The 24,113-nt window shown below is 37.4% G+C and overlaps 1 protein-coding gene across 2 annotated transcripts in view; it reads left to right on the forward strand.

Annotated features, from left to right (window-relative positions):
- The window catches only part of CDKL5 (cyclin dependent kinase like 5), a gene marked incomplete at its 3' end in the record, with an annotated part of 167,827 nt that overhangs the window by 114,161 nt on the left and 29,553 nt on the right, over positions 1-24,113 (forward strand). For both annotated transcript variants that reach the window (XM_080653864.1, XM_080653863.1), the window contains exons 5-11: positions 2,598-2,734; positions 7,328-7,448; positions 9,465-9,524; positions 12,588-12,678; positions 14,238-14,427; positions 17,843-17,923; positions 22,886-23,037. In XM_080653864.1, coding sequence (XP_080509990.1) covers positions 2,598-2,734; positions 7,328-7,448; positions 9,465-9,524; positions 12,588-12,678; positions 14,238-14,427; positions 17,843-17,923; positions 22,886-23,037 — 832 coding nt within the window. The remainder of the gene's footprint in view (positions 1-2,597; positions 2,735-7,327; positions 7,449-9,464; positions 9,525-12,587; positions 12,679-14,237; positions 14,428-17,842; positions 17,924-22,885; positions 23,038-24,113) is intronic.

Below are 24,113 nucleotides of genomic sequence, written 5' to 3' on the forward strand. Positions count from 1 at the left end.
AGCTATATATGAACAAAGATTTCCTCATGGTACCAGTGGAAGCATTCCTGTAGGAAGTATTCATTGATCCCCTCTGTGTGACAGGTACAGTCCTAGGTTGTTGGATACATATGGTTAAACTGAAGAACTAAGGCTTGTCCTCCTAGCACTCTTGGTTTGCAGGGGTGGCCACACAGATGGTAAACCAGTAAGCAAACAAACACATAAATAAAGATGGTGTGAAGGTCTGAAAGAAACGTTCAGAGTATGTGATAAGGAATAATGGGGATGGAGGCCTGATTTGCTTTAGTGCTCTGGGCAGGCTCCTGAGTAGTGACATCTAAACTAAAACCTGAAGGAACCAGCCCTGGAGTAAAATGAGAGTTCTAGGCAGAGGGAATAAGTTCAAAGGCCCTAACATTGAAAAATAAAGTTTGAGGCTGTTTTAGGAACTGAAAGACTAATGGGAGAGGGGTGGGGAAGGAGGGCATGAGATGAGAATAGAAAAGTAAGCAGGAACCAGGTCTTGAGTCATCAATATAGTTATCTCTTGCTGAATCAAGATCAGTTGCTTCTTCCTAAGACCTGTGTGTCTTAGAGATAGGTGAATTTTAGTCTGATTGCCCCAACCTTGAGAGTAACTCAGATGGGATAGCAGAGAAGCAGGTTAAGCCCTCTTCATAAGACTAAAGGATTTTATTCTTCCCTAGGTTTTAGCAGTTCTAGCAGTCACAAAACACCCTTCGCTGGCTCAGCTCCAACTAGAAGAACAGCTGGACCTCTGTGTCTGTCCCTCAAGCCCCTGCCCCTATCCTCTAAACCGCCTTGAGAAGTACCCCCGCCATCACATTACACATGTTTCCTCCCTACTCACCAGGTGGCCCCACTGTGTCATGCTCTTTTCCACTAATGTGGGCCCTGTGAGTACCCCTGATGTGGGCTGGGTTGCTTCACTGCCTAAGCCACTGTTGACCTTAGCTGCTGCTAGTCCTTGCCTTCCTTCTGATAGGCAGTGTCTCTCTCTGCCCTTTCCTAACCTGAGTTCCAGCCTTCTCCAACAATGTTCTTGCTGAAGTAGGGGAAATGTTTTCATTTGTGTAAACAGTTCTCCTTTCTTTACACTCCATTTGACAGGGAGTTGGGATAGAAAATAATCTGAGGGGGGAAGAGGGTGGGCTGGAGGGGGTCAATGAGGGAAAAAGGGGGACATATGTTATACTTTCAACAATAATTATTTTAAAAAATAAAATAATCTGAAAAGTACTCCTGGCATTGCATTTACAGTCCCCCCCCCACACACACACACACTTTTGACCCCTTCAGGCTTTTCCTCCTGTGTATCTTGCTTAGGAAGTATTTCTTCCTAGAAGGTACCTTAATCTTTCTCACTCCTATCTCCAAATGCCATTTTCTCCCTCACCCCACCCCCAGACATGCCTGAACCTGAGGATCACACAACTTAGACTCTCAAGCTGGGATTCTGACCCTTACCCAAAACCGTGGGGGACAGATGGGTTTTGGAATTTATAAGGTTTGGATTTTAGAATGAAAATACGGCATGCTACTTTCGTACCCTGTAATCAGGTACTATTTCTAAAGCACAGCATAAGACTATTCATAGTAAGTGGGATGCATACACAAAGACTATAAGTGGTCTCGTGTCAGTTCAGATTTTGCCTTTAAAGAGATTTTCCATAAACTTAGAAATTGTTCAGTTTTTAGACTGGTTTTTGGATTCTTGGAATTGCAGATAAGGAATTTTGAACCTGTATCCTTGTGTATACATACATAAACGTGGTGGTTAGAATTTCCCAGCTAAATCATAAAAACTCAAGTAAAATGAAACATTACCTTCCCCACTGGCGCTGTTCATGAATCCATTCAAGTTAATGTGAGTTCTGTCCTTCCTCCTTGTCTGTGGGGGATATCATGAGTTGACATTGATGATATGGAAGGGGATGTTGGTTCAGCATAAGTTCTCCACCCCAGTACAGCTACACCATCTGGGATGGACAGATGGACATGTCACAAGAGGACAGTAGGAACCTACAGCAGCTGCTGTTCCGAGAGAAGATCAGGCACATTTAGAATTCCCTGCAACTTGACTGTGCTCTGCATTGTGGATACCTGGCACTTGGCCTCTGCTCACTGAGGTGACTCACATGCAGCCTGAGGAATAAAAAGCTCTTTTAAGCCAAAGCTTCAGGCCAAACTTAAAAGCATCAACTGCTACAGATGCTGCATAGAGGGTCCTCGGCACAATGCTGCAGTTGATTTCTTTTTACCATATTAAACTCCTTCTTCGGAATGTAGTGTTAAACTGACAATGGATTCATATGTGGAACTCCGTGTTTTACACATACACTTTACAATAAGAAGGTTAAGAACATTCAAGCAGAAAATTAGGTTCGTGCTGGTTAAGTAAGCCTTTTCTTGAAGTTTCTTACTCTTGATCCTTTGAACAAGTAAAGGTTATATTTAATGTGTCATCCTTAGACTTCTTATGCAGAAGTACTCAAAGTGGAAAGTGAAATTAGTATGTTTTCAGTGTTCTTAGAATTTTTTGAAGAGTAGTTTGAAAGCTTTAATTTACTCTATTCACCATGTTTACATTCTAGAAAATGAAGAGGTCAAGGAAACGACCTTACGAGAGCTTAAAATGCTTCGTACTCTCAAACAGGAAAACATTGTGGAGCTGAAAGAAGCCTTTCGTCGGAGGGGGAAATTATACTTGGTGTTTGAGTATGTGGAAAAAGTAAGTTACTAATCGATGCTGTGGATATTTGTCTGATTCTTTTACTTAGGACTGTTTCTGATACCATTCAAGAAAGTGTCATTATCTAGCATGATTTGTCAATGTTCTCCTAATCCAAGGACTTTCAAAATGGCAAGTATTACCCATAATCATTAGAGAAGTCCTGAAATATATTGACGGATTTTATACAATTTCACTGTATAGATATAATCTTAAGTTTAAACAGTGTATTGGCTTGGCTTCTAGAGTCTGAGAACCTGTGTTCAACAAGTAATTTTTAGACTTGGTTTATTTTAATTAAACCTAAGCGAGGCTGCTGAGGGAGACAAATAAATGGGCAGCAATGGTACAGGATGGGTGAGGTGCGTGTAAGATACCTCACAAGCATAGGATGGGTGTCTGAATCAGACCTAAGGTTGGTGAGTGGGTGGGCTCCTGAAGCAGCCTCTTGTGAATTGTCAGTGCTTTGGCTATATTTGAGGGAAGAAGATGTGCCAGGAGGCATAAGGTGAGGCTTGAGAAGGTAGGTGAGACCACAGATAAAGGAATTGGAAACATGGGGGGAAAGAAAATCACACATTGTTTAAGTTGTCTGAGTGTTTGTTTTAGTATACGTTTAAAAAATGTTAATTATTAGTGACAGTTTTAATGATGGGACCTAAGGGCAAATGTACGCTATAGTAATCCATTTTATGTGCCTATGATTTTCTTGGACAGTAGTTAACCTATGGCAGTTGCTTATTGTTAGGAACTTATATCAGTGCTTTAACAAGAGGACAATAAACAGGAGCCAGACGGACCTTTAAAGATTTCCTTGATCATTAAATAGGTGGCTCTGCTGATTTCCTATGTTATTATCTGAAGATTAGGACTGGAGAGGCTTATGTTTGATTTTGGTCAGTTCCCAGGTACTTTCTATGGCACAAATGACGGAGTATCACCACCAACACCATCATCAGGAAATGGAAAGCAGTGTTGCTAAGACGGCTGACCAGTGATGTGGCTTTTGAATTAATTCAGATTTTACAAACTCTCTTACTAATTAAAAAATATACATAGTCACTTCATTACAAGCAGCAGTTGAAAAGTTACAGGGCTTTTTGTTGTTTTAAACACTGCTTTATGGTTTATTTCTAAAATTTGTTTTAGGTTTTCTTTTTCTGTGTCAATTTAGTTATTTTCCTAGACCTTTCCCACCAAAATAAAACTGAAATGTGATATATTTTTTAAAGTCATACAAAAAGGATTGCTGTAAAAGCAGATGTTGTTTAAATTATTTTACAGTTGTCAAAAATAATCACGCCATTTGCAGTTTTCACTGCCAAATGATAAAATTCTGACATCTATTTCAGTTTATCCTTTTTTTTCTGTTCTACTCATGGTGATTGTTCACAATAACAGTTTAGTAGGAATAAATGCAGAAATCACCTCTTTGTTTCAGATAATCTGTCATATCTGAGATCTGTCTGCTGGTAAGAGGCAGCTCTACCAGAACTCCAGTTTCCTGACCCCGGGTCTTGTATTCTTGCTCTGATCCTGTGTTTTTTCAGTGGAAGGTGACCATCACACCACTTGGTCAGTGGCAGTGCCTAACGATTGACGAATCTCAAGAGAGCAAGGAGAAGGATGCTCTAGGGATAGGGGATTATAATAGATGCAGGACCACAGGAGCTAAAACAAAACAGAAATTTATTTTTCGTGCACAGATGCAAAGGTGGGCAGTATAGGGCTGGTATGGTAACTCCACAGCCATAGGAATTCCAGGCTGCTTCTACCTTTCTGCTCACCACCCCTGAGATACGACCCTTGTCCTCACAGTCAAGATAGAGCTCCAGCTATCACATCCCATTGGCCAGGACTTAGTTGCATGGCCCCACTAGCTGTGAGGCAGCGGAGAAATACGTATACTGTTCATTCTGGCCACCTATGCATCCACTTACAAATTGTATTACTGTGGAATGAGAGAAGAATGAATTCCTCTCTGCCACGGAGGGATTTAGAGTCGAATATGAAATGAGACAATTTATTTGCTCTATTACAAAGCCCTCTTATTCCTTCTGTGCATTTGGGACCTCCTATGCATTTGTTAATTGAAAAAGGCAATTCAAGTGGAGAAGCATTTTTAAAATGGTGTATACATACTTGAAACATTTTCTTTTAACTTAAATATAGATTTACTGTCCTTCAGAGGTAGGATCAAGGCCTTTTTTTTTTTTTAAATGTATTTTATTGATTTTTTACAGAGAGGAAGGAAGAGGGATAGAGAGTCAGAAACATCGATGAGAGAGAAATATCGATCAGCTGCCTCCTGCACACCCCACACTGGTGATGTGCCCGCAACCAAGTTACGTGCCCTTGACCGGAATCGAACCTGGGACCCCTCAGTCCACAGGCTGACGCTCTATCCACTGAGCCAAACCGGTTTTGGCGGGTCAAGGCCTTTTGAGTACTGATCTTCTGATTGGTGTTCTGATGGGTCTTTCTTGCATACATCATACCCGTAATGCATCAACTATGATATTCTGTGCCAGCTTCTTTAAAGTGAGGCAAAAGCTTAAAAACATTACAAAGCAATCTCAGTGCAGAATTCTGATCACCGCCACCTCTCCTGTCCTTGCCAGTGTTTTATGGTCGTTGTACTCACATTTGATTAGAGGGCAGTATGTTTGATGGCTTTCCTTTATTAAATCTTTCCAAATTATGAAACTTAATTTTCTTATAAACAACTCCCTTTTTAAAAAACATTATTTCATTGGTTTATATGATATTTAGTTATATTAAAATAACAAGTGCATCTGTTAGAAATAGGTATGGCTGTATTGTAAACCAAAACTGACTGTTTCAGGTGTCCTCAAACTACGGCCTGCGGGCCACATGCGGCCCACCGAGGACATTTATCCGGCCCGCCGGGTGCCGCTGCCTGTCCTGCTTAGCAGCCGACTCGTCCCGGTCCCGCAGTGCGCATAGGAATTTGTTCATAGTTTTTTTTTTTTTAAACTATAGTCCGGCCCTCCAACGGTCTGAGGGACAGTGAACTGGCCCCCTGTTTAAAAAGTTTGAGGACCCCTGAGGCTTAAATGTATACAACTTGACTGGTCATTTGTGCCATAGAAAGCACCTGGGAACTGACCTAAAGCAAACATAAACCTCTCCAGTCTTAATCTTCTTTAGGTACGAACATAGGTGAGAACGAAGTTGTCATGTTGTATGAGAACAGCACTTTTCTAACTTTTTGGTCTTAGGACTCCTTTACACTTCTAAACATTATTGGGAACCCTGCTAGTAAGAGCTTTTTATTTATGTAGGTTTTATCTGTTACTATTTTTCTTTTAGAAGTCAAAACACAATATAACAATATTAATCCATTTAAATAACAATAGTAAACCCATTATGCCTGTTAACATAAATACCTTTGTGTGTCCCTCATTCTTTCAAGTGCAAAATGGTGTTCCACAAGAAAAGTGGCTTGTTCAGTTTGCATCTCAATTGCCCAAGTCTTTTCCTTAAAATGACCATCTACTGTGATGTGTAGCAGCAAGAAGTGTTTCGTGTGTATTCCTCATTTTATCGTGTAGGTTCCTAAAAATACATGTACTCGAGAATTGAAATTTAATAAGACGTACTGCTTCATCAAATACATCCTTAACTAAAACTGGGTTGTTTTTTAACTGCAAGGGTGTGGCATTGAAGAATCAAAAGCCTTGATTCATGTTAAGTGCTACCACTTTATCCATAAGTGTAAATGCCAGCACAGTGAAAAAGGCTGAGTGTTATTATGACTATAGTTTTGACTTCATCAGCCCTCCTCATAGTCTGAGAACTGCCTCCAGAGATCCACAGATCACACTTTGAGAACTGTTGTCCTAGATGGTCATCTACAAACAGTAAATGTCAGTGTTGCTATGGGCCTTGGTCTTGTACTTTTCAGAGGAAATGGAGAATGTTTGGTTAATCTGGAAATTCAGTGAGACTGGTTAACTGGAGTTTGTACTTCATGAAAAACTTCCATGAATTTTAGAATGGTCATTCCAGACTGAAATTTTCAATATTGATTTGTTTGGAGTCTGGGAATTTTTATTTCAGCAGTATTTTCTAGACTTTTATTTTACACTGATTTTATTGATTGCTACTAATCTTAGGGATTATTTCTTTTAAGAATATTTTTCAGGTCTCCCAGGAATATTTTCAAGGCTTGATTTTATTGCAAAGTTATATTAAAGTTGTACAATGCACTGTTAAAATGACTTCCCTCATGCTTATACATTGCACTGTCTTATCTCTACTTTGTATTATTGCTTTTCCATTGAAAACTGCTAAAAGTATGCCTGAAAGTTTTTAGGGAGAGTGAAAAGTGCACAGGATTATTATTTGGGACAGCACTGGGGAGTAGGAAATTCTCTTTAAAAAGAACCTTGATTTAATACAGTATCCTACCTCAACATGAAAAAGGTTATAGATGAAAAGCAAAACAATTTTTGAAATGCAGGCTGTGTATTGGATGAGTTATCATCCAAGGTGCTTTTTAAAATTATTAATATATAATTTATGGACTACCTAATTTTGGAGATTAATGGCTCCCTATTTAATTTTTAGAATATGCTTGAGTTGCTGGAAGAAATGCCAAATGGAGTTCCACCTGAAAAAGTAAAAAGTTATATCTATCAGCTAATCAAAGCTATTCACTGGTGCCATAAGAATGATATTGTTCATAGGGGTAAGTATGGAATTTTTAAAATAGAAAAGTTCAAACATCAAACTTAACAGTAAAATACTTCACATATTACTATCATAATATTTCCAAAGACACTGACATTCCATTTAAATTAAATACATTTTGAAAGTACAGGATATGAGACCTTGTTTAACTTCTAAGTCTCATTTTGTATCACAAAAAGGATGGATGGCAAATTTACTTGGATATTATGGTGAGATCTATGTGTTTGTATAACCGTATTTACTCTCAACTCTAGGAACACCTAGTGTTATAAAGAACTCAACAGGCCCTACCGGTTTGGCTTAGTGCATAGAGCATAGGCCTGCGGACCAAAGAGTCCTGGGTTCAATCCAGTCAAGGGCACGTACCTTGGTTGCAGGCTCCTCCCTAGCCAAGGCCCTGGTCAGAGTCTCTGTCTTTCCTGCTCTCTTCCACTCTCTCTAAAAATCAGTGGGAAAATGTCCTCGGGTAAGGATTAAAAACAAAAACTCAACAGATTCAAACTTTAGCGCTTACTGGGTGGGGGGACCCTCTCCATTGCCTTTGGTTCTTCAGTTAGACCAGGTAATGTGAATCAAACCCCAAATCAGGCTTTAGAGATAGTCCCTAAGTCACTAACACCACCCCCCTCCCAATCGCATTGACAGTCATTGCTTATTCCCTTAGAGACTAAGATCTCCAATCTGTAACTTTACCTCCTAAGTTTCCTTACCTGTTACTGAAAACTGCCCATTGTTGCAGGTTACATACATGACCAACCTGACATAAAGGCCATGATTATACTTTCATAAACTGTTTTATTTTATCCTTTATTGCCATGAATTGCACCATCTTTAACTCGAAGCCATTTATCTTCTGATAATCTCTCTTGCATTCTAGAGTTTTACAATCATGGGACATAAACTGATACAATAATGAAGCTAAAAGATGTTTGTCAGAAAATGTTGTTATATATATACTTCTTGTCTTTGAATTGTCAAATAAGTGAATACTACATTTTAATTTACCTATATAGAGACACAAGGATATCACTTTAAAGATAGTCTCACTTTTAGAATACTTTGGGAAGAATGCCGAGTCCTATTATTTCTAGAAACAGACAGTTGATATTTCTCTTGCATTTGACTTTCATCATAGTTATTTTATCAAGGATGGCATGGAAAGACCTCCTCCAGCTGGAAATCTAGTGTCTAGGGTAAAATAACAGTCTATACTTTTAGTTTGAGGCTATTAATAAGGAACTGATTTGGCTGCATTTCCATAGTGTTACAATGATTTGGTTAAGTGTATAGTGAATCAATGGTTGGGAATTAGCAATAGAAACCAGGATTCTGAAATCTACAGATTTTATTTCTACCCCTTCCCTTTCTCCATTTTCACCTCTACCATATGGTAGATGATGGGTTCTCTAAAAATGCAATTGTGAGATGCCTTCCAAGGGGGATATTAATTTGCATTTTCTGTGTATTTCTACTCCTCACCTCTCACCACAGCCTCAAAAGATCCATGGAAAAAATGAGAAATCTTATTTTGACACATTCAGTATAGCTTCATTCAGCATTAGAGACTTATAATTGTGAGCCACATAGAAAAGCTAAAGAGATATATAAATATAGAAACTACACAGAAAATCATAACAGAATATGTATCTTATATGTATTTTTTCCTCTAGTAAATATAATGCTAGGTATTTGCTTTCAAAAAGTAAAAATAGTTCCTTAAAATGTGGTGGCCTAGGTTCAATCATTCTTAAATTCCTTTCAGAAATGCAATTAATGCCTTTAAGATTTAAGGGGAAAATATTTTTGAAATTGTGGTCTGCATGTTCCTCAAAAAGAAATTAATGGAACTTTTATGTACCAGCATAAAATGTGTTGCTCTGCTTTTCACTGCCACAGGTTTCTATTCAAATCACATTGGATATTTCTAGTTAGGTGCTATTATAGTGTTCTATGGCATCAATCAGCAGTACATGGGACATTTTTTAATCATTGTTTTTTAATCTTGATGCTCCAGATATAAAGCCAGAAAATCTGTTAATCAGCCACAATGATGTTTTGAAGCTGTGTGACTTTGGTAAGTTGAAAAGAAATTGAGCCCTGTAAGTACAGTAGTTCTCCCTTATCTGCAGTTTCACTTTCTATGGTTTCATTTACGCAGTCAACCGAGATCAGAAAATATTAAATGGAAAATTCTAGAAATATTGAATTCGTAAGTTTTAAATTGTGTGTCACTCTGAGTAGTGTGATGAAATCTCACACTTTCTGCTCTGTCTCTCCTGGGATTGAATCACAGTATCTGTCTCAGTTATCAGATCGACTATCTCAGTACACCAGTACTTGTGTTCAAGTAGCCCTTATTTTACTAATAATGGCCCCAAAGTGCAAGATAAGCAGTGAAATGCTTCTTTTAAGTGAAAAAGTATGTATGTGTAGGGAAAAAGCAGATACAGGGTTTGGTGTTATCTGTGGTTTTAGGCATCCACAGGGGTAGGGGGGTATGTGTCTTGGAATGTAGCCCCTGTGATAAGGGGAGACTACTATACAAAATTGAGTTAATATAACACATAGGAAGTTTTCACAAGCATATTAAAAGTACTTTTTATGTTTTGACTTAAAGTAGCAGAGGAACATTTTATTTGGTCATATGTTGAAAAATTGATTGCAGGAAGAGTACTACTCTCTTTGTTCTACATAGTATTGTCTACTATTTAAAAAAAATTCATCATGCAGTAGTTATTTCATTAGTATTCAAATGCATGCATGTGCATATATTCATAAATCAGGCAGTTAATGACCCCTGAAAGAGTTTTCTAGGAAATACCCTCTGGTTTGAGTAGAATAAAAATTTTTTTAAAAATATTTTAAATGTTGATAGAAACTGTTTTAGTCATAATCATAAACACTGAAAATGTGCCTATATAAATACACACGTGTATGGTGTGAATGCAAATGTTATATATCTGTAAGATCAAAAGAGAGTTTTAGAACAGTTCTATTCTCTTTAAATGTTCAGTGCATGAGATTAGTGATTAATGTGTAATACTACAGCTTCTGGTTGAGTGTATAATGAAGTTTTCAAGTATTTTTTTCTAGTAGAAAATTCTATATTGTTTCCTGTGTATAAAACTCTGTATTAAAAATATAGGGTATTTAAGGCATGAATCACTTTTGTAAACTGTAGTTTTGTCTAATCCATATATTGAAAAATAACTTTCTAAAAATGTCTTTTTTCAGATATTCAAATATAATCACATACAATATAAACCTCCACATATAAATGAGAAGTCATTTCTTTTTGTAAACAAAAGTTAGATTAGTACTTAGGAGATGGAGCACAAAAGTGAGACATAGAAACATTCCAAGAAATCACTTTAGAATGACCAATTTTGTGCAGTGTAGCAATTGGAAGCATGTATAACTGTTTTTATCCAATGTTTTCAGAGATTTTGAATATTTTGAACCTGCTTTCCTGAGAAAAACATTTTATAGAACTTAATTTTCTTCATACTATATAATAAGGAATATTGCAGAGAAGAGTCCTGATGTATCCTAAACATCTTAAGATGTGCTTAGGAGAATAAAAAAATACTGAATACTATATTTAAAAGATTTTGATCGTGGCATATTTGGCATTTCCTTAGCATTATGATATTCAGGAATAATATCTATTTTTTTACTTCCTACCCATAATTTTGATAACCACCAAGCACTGAGACTTTGTGCAGCTCATAGACCCTTTACTGTGTATCCATGAACTACGGGGTTGGTGATCTTCTTAAACCCCACAGTTACTGAAGTTTGTTAAGCAAGTTATAAAAGATGCCTGTAGAATGGTTAGTAATAGGAAAAGAGTATTCCTAGTCTAGCATCATTTAAAGAAAAGACCATTTTAAATGGTCCGGAAATTCAGCATGATAGCACTACTGTGCCCTGGGCATCCCCTATGAGGACTTTCTAATTGCTTTCCCTCCCAGAGCATGCAGCTCCTTTGTTTAGCTGGAAGAACCCCATTTACAGAAATTTTGAATATTCCTTCAAAATATGTCTTACAAAGAAGTATTAATTAACTGAAGTTAGGGTTTTGTTTTCTGCTGTAGTTTTTATTTTTTTACTGTTCCATTCTAAGAAATACTATTTTCAACTTTTCAAAACTGATATACACCTTAATTTATACCCCCAATTTTAATGTTCTGGCTCTCTATAGCTATTTATAAGAAATCCATTTTACTTTTGGTGAGTTAGATGGGTAATTAACTTACCTGCTGGTTTATTTTGTGACCCTAAAACCTCTTGAAATGGCTTTGGGGGAAAATAGTAATAGAGTCTATAAGGTAATTAAGATACCTCTAATATGCTTCTTAGTCACATTAGGAGATAAAAATAATTTTGGCCTGCTTTGTTTCTGTCATTGCCAGCTGTTACTTGCTTCTATAATGGTTGGAGCTGATCAGCAACAGTAGATAGACAAATACCATGAATGGCCCACATTGCAGCATATAATGACTGCTGTGAAACGCTAGTTTAGCTTTGACTTCTGGCGTTTGTGGGGCTTCATTTTGTTCCTAAGGTTTGTATTTATTGGGAGAACTGTTTTAAAAATATGCTGTGGCCCTAGCTGGTTTGGCTCAGTGGATAGAGTGTCAGCCTGCGGACTGAAGGGTCCCGGGTTTGGTTCCAGTCAAAGACACATGCCTGGGTTGCAGGCTCGATCCCCAGTGAGGGGCATGCAGGAGGCAGCTGATCAATGATTCTCTCATCATTGATGTTTCTATCTCTCTCTCCCTCTCCCTTCCTCTCTGAAATCAATTAAAAAATATATTTAAAGAATAAAAAATTTTTATACTTAAAAAATATGTTCTGAATGCATATTAAAGCATGTGATGATTTTGAAAACATGGATTCCTTAGGCAGAAGGGGAGACTTTTTTTTTTTAGTGAATACTTTTTTTTAATTGACATATGAACAGTGGACTAACCTTTTAAAATAACAAGGACACTATTAATAAACAGCCCATCAATACCAGTCATTATGTTCTTTTGATGTTCCTTTAAAATATTGCTAGCACTGAAATACTTTGCCAACATGTAATTATTATTTCTTTTTCAAAGTTACATATTTGGGCTTTGTTATCTTTCAGGTTTTGCTCGGAATCTATCAGAAGGCAATAATGCTAATTATACAGAGTATGTGGCCACCAGGTGGTATCGGTCCCCAGAACTCTTACTTGGGTGAGCTATCTTCCCCAAATAGAATGACATCTGCATATCTGCTGATCCTATATCATTAGCTCTGAGTTCATCTATGGAAAATAACATCAGTTTATTAAATACCAGTTACCTATTCCACTGTAACAAACCACCCCAAAACTTAATGGCATAAAACAAAATACCATTTTATTTGCTCTCGATTCTGAGTGCCAGTGATTTGGGGGAGTCGGCAATTTGAGTTTGGCTGGATGGTTCTTCTGCTGGTCTCAACTGGAGTTGCTAATGTCACTATAGTCAGTCTGTGACAGGTCATCTGGAGGCTGGTTGGTTTATGGGGCCACAGCTGGGACAGACCATCTCTGTCCCATGGGGACTCATTCTCCAGTAGGCTAGTCCAAGTTTCTGTGTGTGCTAACAGAACTCCCTGCAGCATTAGGGCAAGCCCCAAACCAGAAGTTGTTTTCAAGCCTCTGTTTGCATGGCTTTTGCCTCATTGGCCAAAGCACATTACATGGCCAAGTCCTGATTCAAAGGATGGAGGAATAAACTACAGTTCTTGATGGGATGAGTGGCAGGGTCACATTACAAAGTGAGAGATGTACAGAAATGGGGGGAATTATTGCCACCATATTTGTTAATAATCTTTCACATTAAGAATGTGGATGTCCACAGAGGTTGTTTTTATCTGTTTCTTCTGTGTACCTCTGTTTGGACTCACTGGGATGCGTAGTCCATTTTCTTTGAGAGGGATTATAATTTGGATTTACCAGTGTGCCACAAGAATTTTTAAAACATGCAATACCTGATTATTTAATCAGAGGCATTGACCTCTTTTCCCTTAGATTGTCAAATTGAAAAAATGACAACAGCCAACATAATAGCCACCTACTGTGAATGCTCATTCTTGAACCATAAATATATAGGTCATATAAGAGAGTTGCTTCCCATTGGTCATGTCATATAATAATGTTGTGTCTGGTTCATCTTTGGTACCATAAATACTTATATACAAGTATAAGTACCTGGTTTTTTAAAAAGTCACTTTGGAGCAAAATTAGTAGCTAATTATTTATTTTTATTTTTTGTAAATAAATCAAAATGATACCTATTTTTGTCAGATTGGCAAAAAAAATCTATTTTTGGTGTGCTGCAGAATTTTATTAATTAGTTTATGTGTGCCATGAGATGAAAAAGGTTGAAATTCACTGACCTAGAACAAATTTTTGGGAGCATTTCATTCCCCAAGTGAGGTGTTATCATGCATGTGCACTGTATTAAGGTTTATTAAGCTATTCATGTTCAAAATACACCCAGATGTGAATAGATTTCAACTTACTGTATGCTGTCTAAATTATTATTAAGCTGATGGTTTTATTAGCATAGATTTATTCACTTGTGTTGTGAATTTTTACTTGGATATCCATAATTCCTTTTTTAGCCTCCCTTTTATCCACATGGCACTTTTTTAATTCCTTACATACATAAGTGTGTTTTAAATCATGAATCTCTTTAAAATAATTTGGAAATTATTAAAATGTATTTCTTCAGTTGCCAGGATAATCTCTCCCTTTGCTTTTCAGAGCTCCGTATGGAAAATCCGTAGATATGTGGTCAGTGGGCTGTATTCTTGGGGAGCTTAGTGATGGACAACCTTTATTTCCCGGAGAAAGTGAAATTGATCAGCTCTTTACCATTCAGAAGGTGCTAGGACCACTTCCATCTGAGCAGATGAAGCTCTTCTATAGTAATCCTCGTTTCCATGGGCTCCGGGTAAGAGGCTTTGCGAAAACTCAAAATGGAACTAGTACAGCAATATCTAAATCATTGCTCATTACACAATGGAATGCTTAGCTATCCTCTTTCTCATTACAATGCTTATAAACCCCACTATAATATTTTATTTTTGAATCTTATATAGTACTTGTTAATTTTAAAAAGTGGCCTGAATTTGAAAGTGGGAGCTGCTTATGTTTTTCCTAATTTGTATGTACCAATTTTTCAAAGTCTTTTCTAGCTTGGGTATTATTATATTCTAAACTTTGGTTATCTCAGAATGTTTGTTTATCCAAAATATTAAGCATACCCAAAAGATAGAAAAATGTACAAATGGCTGTTGCTTATTTGAGCAAACATATTTGTAGTGATTTCAGGAAGCCTATGAATACTTAACATTCTTCAGATTTAAAGATGCTGTTCTTGTGGCTCTTTCTGTTGACAGTGGAACATTGTCTTCTTTTCAAACTAGTGTATTGTCTTGGGCAGCCTTTTTGAGACTTGCTAATGCATAAAACTTTTCAGAAAATATACTAAAAAGGGTCTTAAAATATAAATTTTCCCTAAATGAGGGACAACCGGCCTGCAGAAGCACCTTATGGAAGTGGCCAGTTCTAGGCTGCTTCTCTCTTAACAAAGTTACATTTTTTAGTTGTCAACTACCCTGTTTGGGCCAGCATGCCAATTGGTGGTGGCCGTTGTGGGAACTATAAAATAAGCTCATCACCACTCTCTCTCTTAAATGCATAATTCTCAAACCATGTTTTCTTTACATTTGCAAAGCACTTTGTTTCTTCCTTTGAGTTTCTGGACCTCAGTTCATTTCACTTTGAAGAGCACCCCTCTTCACACTTGAGTGTCCAACACAGCACCCACTCCGACTGCGAAAGAAAGGGGTAAACAGAAGTGCATAGTTTCTCATCTCCTTCCTGTTTTCTTCTCTCTCTCTTTCAAATCGTTGTTACATCCAGCAAGTTTCTCCTTTCTCCTTTTATTTTTTGTTTTTATAAGCCAAAAATTAGCCAAATTATGACCATAAATTAGGACGCACAGAGTTCAACAGTTGTTAAACACTTGTCATACTAGCAGTTGTTAAACATTTGTCATACTAGATGCTAACAATATGACAATACGTAGGACTCACCCTCAGTCTAGCAGAAATGAAAATCTGTTCAGACATAGAGTTACTCATAATTCATGAATTCCTGTTTGGCTGAGAATACATCCAAGCACCTTCCCATAGCCTATGACACCTTGCCTGATCCAGGCCCTTCTAGCTTCCTGACCTCAGCTCATACTGGTCTCTATTCCCTTCCCTCCAAACTGTCACCACACTTGCCTTTCTTTTTCTTTGACTTTCATAAACATTCCAAGGTTTTTCCAACCTCCTGGATTTGAGACTTGCGCCTCCTTCCAGTAAAGGCACTTCCCTTGTGTGACCCCTTCTCACTTTGCCACCTCCTTTCTGTTACCTTCCATAGCACCCTTTTTTCCCATCATAGCACTTCTCATGATATGTAATTATTTGTGTTTGTTTACTTGTTAATTATTAATTGTCTAGTTCTGAACCACTTAGAATATAAGCTCCCCAAGGGCAGAAATCATGTTTTATCACTGTTTCCAACCTCTAACACAGAGCCCAGCACATTTAGTGGGACTCTGAGTATTTGAATGAGCGCTTGAACCAATCTGTGCTGTCAGCGCTCAAGTTCAGCTTCTTTCCATCGCTAATGCTGCTTTCGCTCTTGCACCTTTTACCTGAACTATTGGCAGCTGCTCCCAAACTGATTGCTCCAACCTTCTCTCTTCACTTCAGTGTTTTCACATTGCCTTTAGAAGATGTTACCCTGAGGGCAAAAAGCGAAGGGGTATCTGGTAGTATAAGATAGACCTCCTGAGCAATGTAGTCACTAAGATACCAGTATATATAGCCTTTTATCACAGTAGGACAGGTATCTCTGTCTCTGGGCTAATAATTAATGCTCTGACAACATCCAAAGGAACCTTTGTACCTCTCTGAAGAGAAGTACCTAGGTTTGGGAAGAGTGTGGGTTTGGACTGTAGACTTGGGGACAAACTAGTTCTACTTCTTTTTTCATTGTGTGACTTGTCTTAAACAAGTTATTTGAACTTTCTGGTCATCACCTTTCTCATTTCTAAAATAAGAGGAATGATCATTGCTAAAATGCCGCATGTAGCATCATTTCCCTCAGAAATCAGTGTTAGGTTGTTGCCTTAGTGTCTGAGTTAATTCAGCTCATGGCATTTCTTCTACTTCCTCTGTGTAGAAGATGCTGTCCTACTTTTCCCCATCCTCACATTTTTCTTATCTTTCAAAACCTGGCTCAAATATTAGCTATGGGTTCTTTCTTCTACAGCTGCAAACCACCTGGGTCTCTCCTTTCTGTGAGCTCCACATGGAATTTATAGCTGCACGGTTCACTTATAATTGCTTTCCCACCTGACTGAGTAGTGCTTGAGTGCAAGGTTTAGGTCTTACTCATATTCTCTCTCTCCTGCCCTATCTGGCACAGTGTGGGCCTGAGGTCATAATCACTGCTAAAGGCCTTGTTTTCCCACATAACCATTCCTCCCATTCACTCATTTAGCATGTAGGGATTTCGGTACTTCAAAATGTTCTTATGTTGGTATAAAAGAAATATATATTAAAGGCAAAGTAGCCCTCCCATTGGGAGGGAGTTCAAGGAATTGGGTTCTAATACTTTACCATTCACTTAGATATTGTGAAATGTGAGGGAAGGACAGAACATCTAAATAAACTTGACCTCTTTGCCTCATTTTATTTAAAAATGCATTTGTTAACTTAGGAGCCTGTGTGCCTTCTATTCCAACTTACATACAGGAAGGGATTGAAAACAGGTCATTTAAAAAGTATATAAAAGTAGTAATACAATGTGTGTCTTAATTTACCATGTCTCCTTCTGTGGCCTTTCAGGAGCTGGCTTCTCTGTCTTTTTCCTCTTTTTTTTTTTTACTTGTCTAATTTTCAGGAGTAAATGACATTTTGTGAAAAAGAGAAGAATTGTCTCTATAAGCAGAGAAATTCTGTATTAACTGTACTGTAACTGAATTCTCTATATAAGCAGACAATACTGTATAAAAACAGTTTCAAATTTTTATATTTTGGTTTGTTTTGCATGCTTCAGTATTATCTGACGAGATTTAGTATCATCTTTCACCTGTGAGTTTTCCTGTTATTTAATACCCAGTTCTATTAATCCATACCTCAGATACATAGATACTAAAAGTAATATGCATATGAGATCAATTTGACTTGGATTGGCACTAGGGCAAGGACTTCTGTTCGGCTGCTACCTTCTCCATCAATGACAGTACATGCACAGGTATACCCTTCCTCCTGTGCTAACACCCTGTCATGTTGTTCTTCCAGTTTCCAGCTGTTAACCATCCTCAGTCATTGGAGAGAAGATATCTTGGAATTTTAAACAGTGTTTTACTTGACTTAATGAAGGTGGGACAAGTTGATGTTGTCTGTATGAAATGTCTTTTGGTTTGTAGATTCTCTTGTGTCTTAAGTGTGACCATAGCCTGCTTTTACAAATTAAATGTTTTGTTAATAGATGTATAATGGTGAATAATAGGGACTATATCATGTTAAAAGACATGGAAATTATTTTAAATGGCAGAAGTATCTGGTATTATAACATTTCATCTAAACAGGACTGTGAGATACTTAAATTATATTCCTAAAATGGACAGAATAATGACAATTTAAAGATAAATAATAAGAAATAATTAAATTTATTTAGCACTCAAGAGCTGCTCAAGCATAAGGTGTGTTTTTTTTTCAAGCATAAGGTTTTAAAACAAATCTTAAAATGAATGTTGAAAGAAAAGAGATTCTAACATTTTTTACATGATATATAAGGCCTCTCATAAGATTATTTTACTAGATTATTTTAACTAATTCTGCTCATTTTCTAACTTGGCCTCTTCTCTCCCAGCCTTGGCTCTTTCTGGCTCTTTTTGACACAGATAATTGATAGTACTGCTTCTACTGGGCCTGAGTGTTCTTCCCGTTGCTAGTGCCCCTGTCCAGGAGGTCTTCCTGCTCTGGACTACTGAAAACATTCTCACGGTTTTTATTCATGGTTTTCTTCCCCAGTAGACAAAGTCAGCCCCTTGAGTGAGAACTATTTTTTTTCACACTTGTCCAGCTTTCATTAAAGCCAGTCAGTGCATAAGCAGTGCTGGTGTTTTTAAAGTACACCTTTAAAAAACAGTTGTTAATGGATCAGGTTTGTTATATGCCCATTCAGACAACCATCAAAATCAGAGGTGGATACACTGTGCACCGAGCCTTCAAAAGGCATACTTAGCACAGTTGGAAATTGCTGAGCAGTACTCTCAGAACTTTGCTGTGCTTTAAACTATGTTAATCTGTGTGCCAAGGAACACTGTAAATAGGCGTGGGGCAGAGGTGGGGGAGGGGCGTGGCCTTTGAGAAAGGCCACATACCATATTCATTAACCTACAAAGGCTTTCAGAAATCTCACAGCAAAGAAGCATTTCTGTCTCACCCAACATTTCCCAAATTTAATTAAATACTGAATACATTTTTTAAAATAAAACTCCACAGCACTAGTGTTCTTCTGAACACAGATTGAGAGATGCTATTAAAAAAAAGAACCCTCAAGGCTCTTTCAGGTTAATTAGGCATAAATTATCTCTTAAATCAGTTGAGTTTTGTCAATATGTTCTTTCATGCAATCAATATTTACTTATCAGGGTCTTAATTATTTGATAACTTTAAAAATCCTATATAATAAAAGCCCAATATCCAAATCAACCGAATGGTGGAATGACCCGTGGAACAACCGGTCACTATGATGTGCACTGACCACCAGGGGGCAGACGCTCAATGCAGGAGCTGCTCCCAGCCCTCAGGCCCCAGGCCAGCCAAGGCTGGTGCCAACGCGGGGGGGGGGGGGGGGGGCCCAATTGCCTGGCCGGTTGCCCCGCAGAGGGAGGCTACCGGCGACGGGGGGTGGGGCCAGTGAGCGGGTGGCACCAGGCCAGCCAAGGCGGGGGCCAGCGGGGGCCCCCGATCACCCTGCTAGTAGCCCCACAAATTGGCCCTGATCGCGGGCCAGGCCTAGGGACCCTACCCATGCATGAATTTCATACATTGGGCCTCTAGTATAAATATAATAAAGTAGAAGAGCTGAATTAAATGTGATTTCACGTTTTCTGCCTTTTTCTTTTTATAGTTAAAAATAATTGAACTTTCCCTGTTAAATCATTACCAAATACAATTATAAGCATCAATGATAACCTAAATCTGCATTTATACCAGTTTGGAAGTTAAACAACCTAATTTCTATTTATTTAATATATTTACCTTTGAGTTTTCTGAGTATTAAAGAACCATTTTATTAAAATATATATTCATAAGGTATATAAATTATGTGTATATCTCAGTTAATTTTTGTAATGTAAGTATCTGTGAACCCCACCCAAATTGAGATATAGAAAATTATTAACATTCTAGAAGCCTACTCATGACCACCTCTCAGACTGTACACTCCATCCTCACTACTCCTGGAAACCATGATTTTGATTTCTATTACCAAAGATATTGCCTTGTTATTATTGAATATTACTATAAATATAATTATTCCTTTTGTCTTTTAGTTATTTTTTAGAATGAATTTGAAAAATAAATAGTACCATTTACCTTTTCATGAAGAAATGTATTCTCTATGCCATTTCCCTAAAGCAGATTTGATACTTTTCATCTACACTAATAAAAGAGAAAGATGCAAATTGACCATACCTTCACGACACCCACCAGCCAATCAGGAGTGAGTATGCAAATTAACCCAACAAATATAGTGGGTTAATTTGCATATGCAGGCGTTCCGCACCACCCCAGCTGCTCTGGGCCTCTGGGCAGCGTGGGAAGGCAGAAAGGCGGCTCCGGGGCCGGAGCAAAGGCAGAAAGGCAGCTCCGAGCCAGAGCGAAGGCAATGCCGGCAACCAGGGGAAGGAAGGCCCATTCTCGCACGAATCTTCATGCATTGGGCCTCTAGTCCATTTATAAGTACCTAAAATGGCCGCCTCATTCTGCACCTGTTTATACATGTCAGCCATTTTAGTGGGAATAAAAGTCTCCAGAATTAACCCAAGCCCCTAATAACTTAAAGGAAACTATAATAATTATGAGTTCTATTTTAGTTTTTAAAAAATTATGCTGTTTTATTCTTTCCTCATAATGACCTCATCCTTCCAAGTAATTTGAAAATTAACAGCTATATTCATAAACATAAAAATAGTTCTTTGCATGTATGTGTAGTAATTTCTACAGTTGCTAATTTTAAATTAAAATAGCACCTTAATGCTAGTAGATATTTGGCTTCTGAAAGTTCACATGTACTTCTAATTTAAAATACTACTCAGAGGCTGACTTTCCTTTGTTTTAACTAGTATCATTCCAGTTGAAACCATTTTGATGTTAACTGTTTTAAATGCCAGTGAGAAATCATTTTATATACCTCCACAGTTTTTGTTATCTAATAAGGAAGAAGAAAGAATTGAGATAATTTTAGAGTTGTATCTGAGTCAACATGAATATAAATCCATTTGCATGTAAGCAGTGGCTTAGGTTTCCAGATTCTGACCCAAAGTGAATGTGTTAGTATATGAAAGGATCACATTTCAAATTTTCTGTGATGCTAGGTTGAAAGTGGTTGTCTAAAATTGAATTCTGGCTTATTGGGAGCAAATCTAGGTTTACTGTCAGTGTTCAACAGTGGATCACAAAGGGATTACTCTTGGCTAACCCAATGAAAGTGATCTAGAGATGGATTTGGAAACACTGGAATTTTACCCTTCTTCCTCTCTCTGAAGGAGAATCTCTGTCACTCAAAGAGAAAAGTTAAGTGTGTTCTATTGAGTTGTGTTAGGTTATGTAGGTTGTGTTTCTTTTTTCTTTTTTATTTTATTTTATTTTTTTCTTTATTGATTAAGGTATTACATATGTGTCCTTATTCCCCCAATACCCCCCCACCCCACTCCTGTTCATGCCCTCACCCCCCTGGTGTCTGTGTCCATTGGTTCTTTATATATTTAATTCATCAATAAAACCAATTAGTTTTAATCATGAGTCACCTTTTGAAATCTTGTCCAATTACTAATAAGATAAATATTAAGAGAAGAAAATATTTTAGTTGTAAAAGAATATAATCTGTGCAATGTAAAAGGGTTAGTACTTTAATGAATAAAGAACACTTAGAAATAAATTAGAATAGATACACAGATAGAAAAATAAGAAAAGAAGGAAGATAAGTAACCAGTGAACAAAAATATTCAACCTCACTAGTCATCAAAGATATGAATTAAAACAACTATGAGATGCCATTTTTAAAATATATAATTTACAAGCACTAAAAAGAATGATAATACCTGTTGTTGATGAGGGTGCCAGGAAATTGGTAGACTCAATTGCTGAGAGGAGTATAATTTGAGACAAACTTCCTAGGGGGTAATTTGGCAACACAGAAATAATCTTTAAAAGTTAGCATACCTACTAGTTCCATCTCTAGGAGTTGATCCTGTGAAAGGGATCGTGGATGTATGCAAAGATTTCAGGTGTTCACCTCTGTATTAATTATAATAGTGAAAAGTGACAGCCATTTAAATGTCCAACAGTAGGAGATTGGTTAAATAAATCATGGTATATCCATATCACAAACTTCTATATAGAAAAACATGTTGTAAAGTTTTTTGTTGCAACATTGTTCATAATAATAAAAGAAGGGAAACAACCAAAATGTTTATTATTAGGGAATTGCTAAAAACAACCTAAGGTACATCCATAGAGTTACAACTCTTTACTGATATGAAATGATCTCAGAAGATCTAATGTCCAGTGAAAGAAAGCTAAGAGCAGACCATTGTGTGTATGCTACTATATGGGTAAATAAAAGGAGCAGATAAAGATATGTACAGAGCAGATGGAGATACGTACAGATGCACAAGAAACTGGTAGCATGGGCTGCCTCCCGAGAGAGGGACAGGAGAAAGATGAATGTGTATTCTTTCATGACTATATACTTATTCCAAAAGTATTTAAAATGTTATAATGATGGTATAAATAATGTTTTTCATTAATAAGTGAGAAGTACAGGATATAAAACTTAAGTGTGTAATGTGAGCCAGATTTTGTAAAAGAAAATATTATATGTGATATTCAAAAAGGGGCTGAAAGGGCATATCCCCAGAGGACAGCAGTGGTAAGATTGTGGGCGATTTATATAGTCCTTTAAAATATTTTTTTGGGGGGGGGCACTAAACTGTATTTGCTAGATATTCTGCAATGACCATGCATTTCTTCTATAAGAAAATAAGGTTTTTAAGACAGTTTAAATTTGATGTTGTAATGTTCTTTCCAATCCTAACTTTATTTCCTAAGAATTTACTGAAGTTGGACCCAGCTGAAAGATACTTGACAGAACAGTGTTTGAATCACCCTGCGTTTCAAACCCAGAGACTGTTGGATCGCTCCCCTTCAAGGTCAGCAAAAAGAAAACCTTACCACGTGGAAAGCAGCACTTTGTCTAATAGGTAAATATTCCCTTTTAAGGAAATACAGATGCAGTGTTGGTCTTATAAGTAGGTGGAGGAGGTGGGTGCTTAAATGATGCAATTAGAGAAAAGAAGGAAAGCCCTCTTTATTCAAAATATCTTCCTTATGCTTATTGCATGATTCAGAACCACAATTTAAGAGTCATGTAGGTCTTAAAGACTTGCTTATCTTTAACAAGTATATTATGGAAACCTATGCATTTCCTGGGAAAGATAGCATGAGTTAGCAACTAAGGATGGTTCTAGCCTCATGAGCTAGAAGATTCTGTATAAATGGGACCCAGGAAGTGATACCTGGGGAAGAAGGGTAGGTTAGAGCAAGAGGATTTTTGGAGAGAGGGAAGAGGATACTAAACCCAGATGGGTGGGAAGCTCTCGAGGACAATCTTTTCAACTGAACCCAGTAGGTCTGGCTCTATAGAAGGGTTTTGTGTTTTTGTTGCTCTTGACTACCCCGCCACTGCCTTCATCCATAGGTGTAAGATTTTTGTCCAATCTCTTCCCACACCCCTCACACCCCCTTCCCCCTGAGAATTGTCAGTCCACTCCTTCTGTGTCCCTGATTCTATTATATTCATCAGTCCATTCTGTTCATCAGATTTTTTATTCACTTGATTTTTAGATTCACTTGTTGGTAGGTATGTATTTGTTGTCATTTTGTTGTTCATAATTTTTATATTTACCTTTTTCTTCTTCCTCCTCTTCTTAAAGAATACCCTTCAGCATTTCATATAATCCTGGTTTGGTGGTGATGAACTCCTTTAGCTTTTTCTTGTCTGTGAAGCTCTTTATCTGACCTTCAATTCTGAATGATAGCTTTGCTGGGTAGAGTAAACTTGGTTGTAGGTTCTTGCTATTCATCACTTTGAATATTTCTTGCCACTCTCTTCTGGCCTGCATAGTTTCTGTTGAGAAATCAGCTGACAGTCGTATGGGTACTCCCTTGTAGGTAACTAACTATTTTTCTCTTGCTGCTTTCAAGATTCTCTCTTTGTCTTTTTCCCTTGGCATTTTAATTATGATGTGTCTTGGTGTGGTCCTCTTTGGATTCCTCT

This window comes from Plecotus auritus, assembly GCF_963455305.1.
Source record: "Plecotus auritus genome assembly, chromosome: X".
NCBI classification, from domain to species: domain Eukaryota; kingdom Metazoa; phylum Chordata; class Mammalia; order Chiroptera; family Vespertilionidae; genus Plecotus; species Plecotus auritus.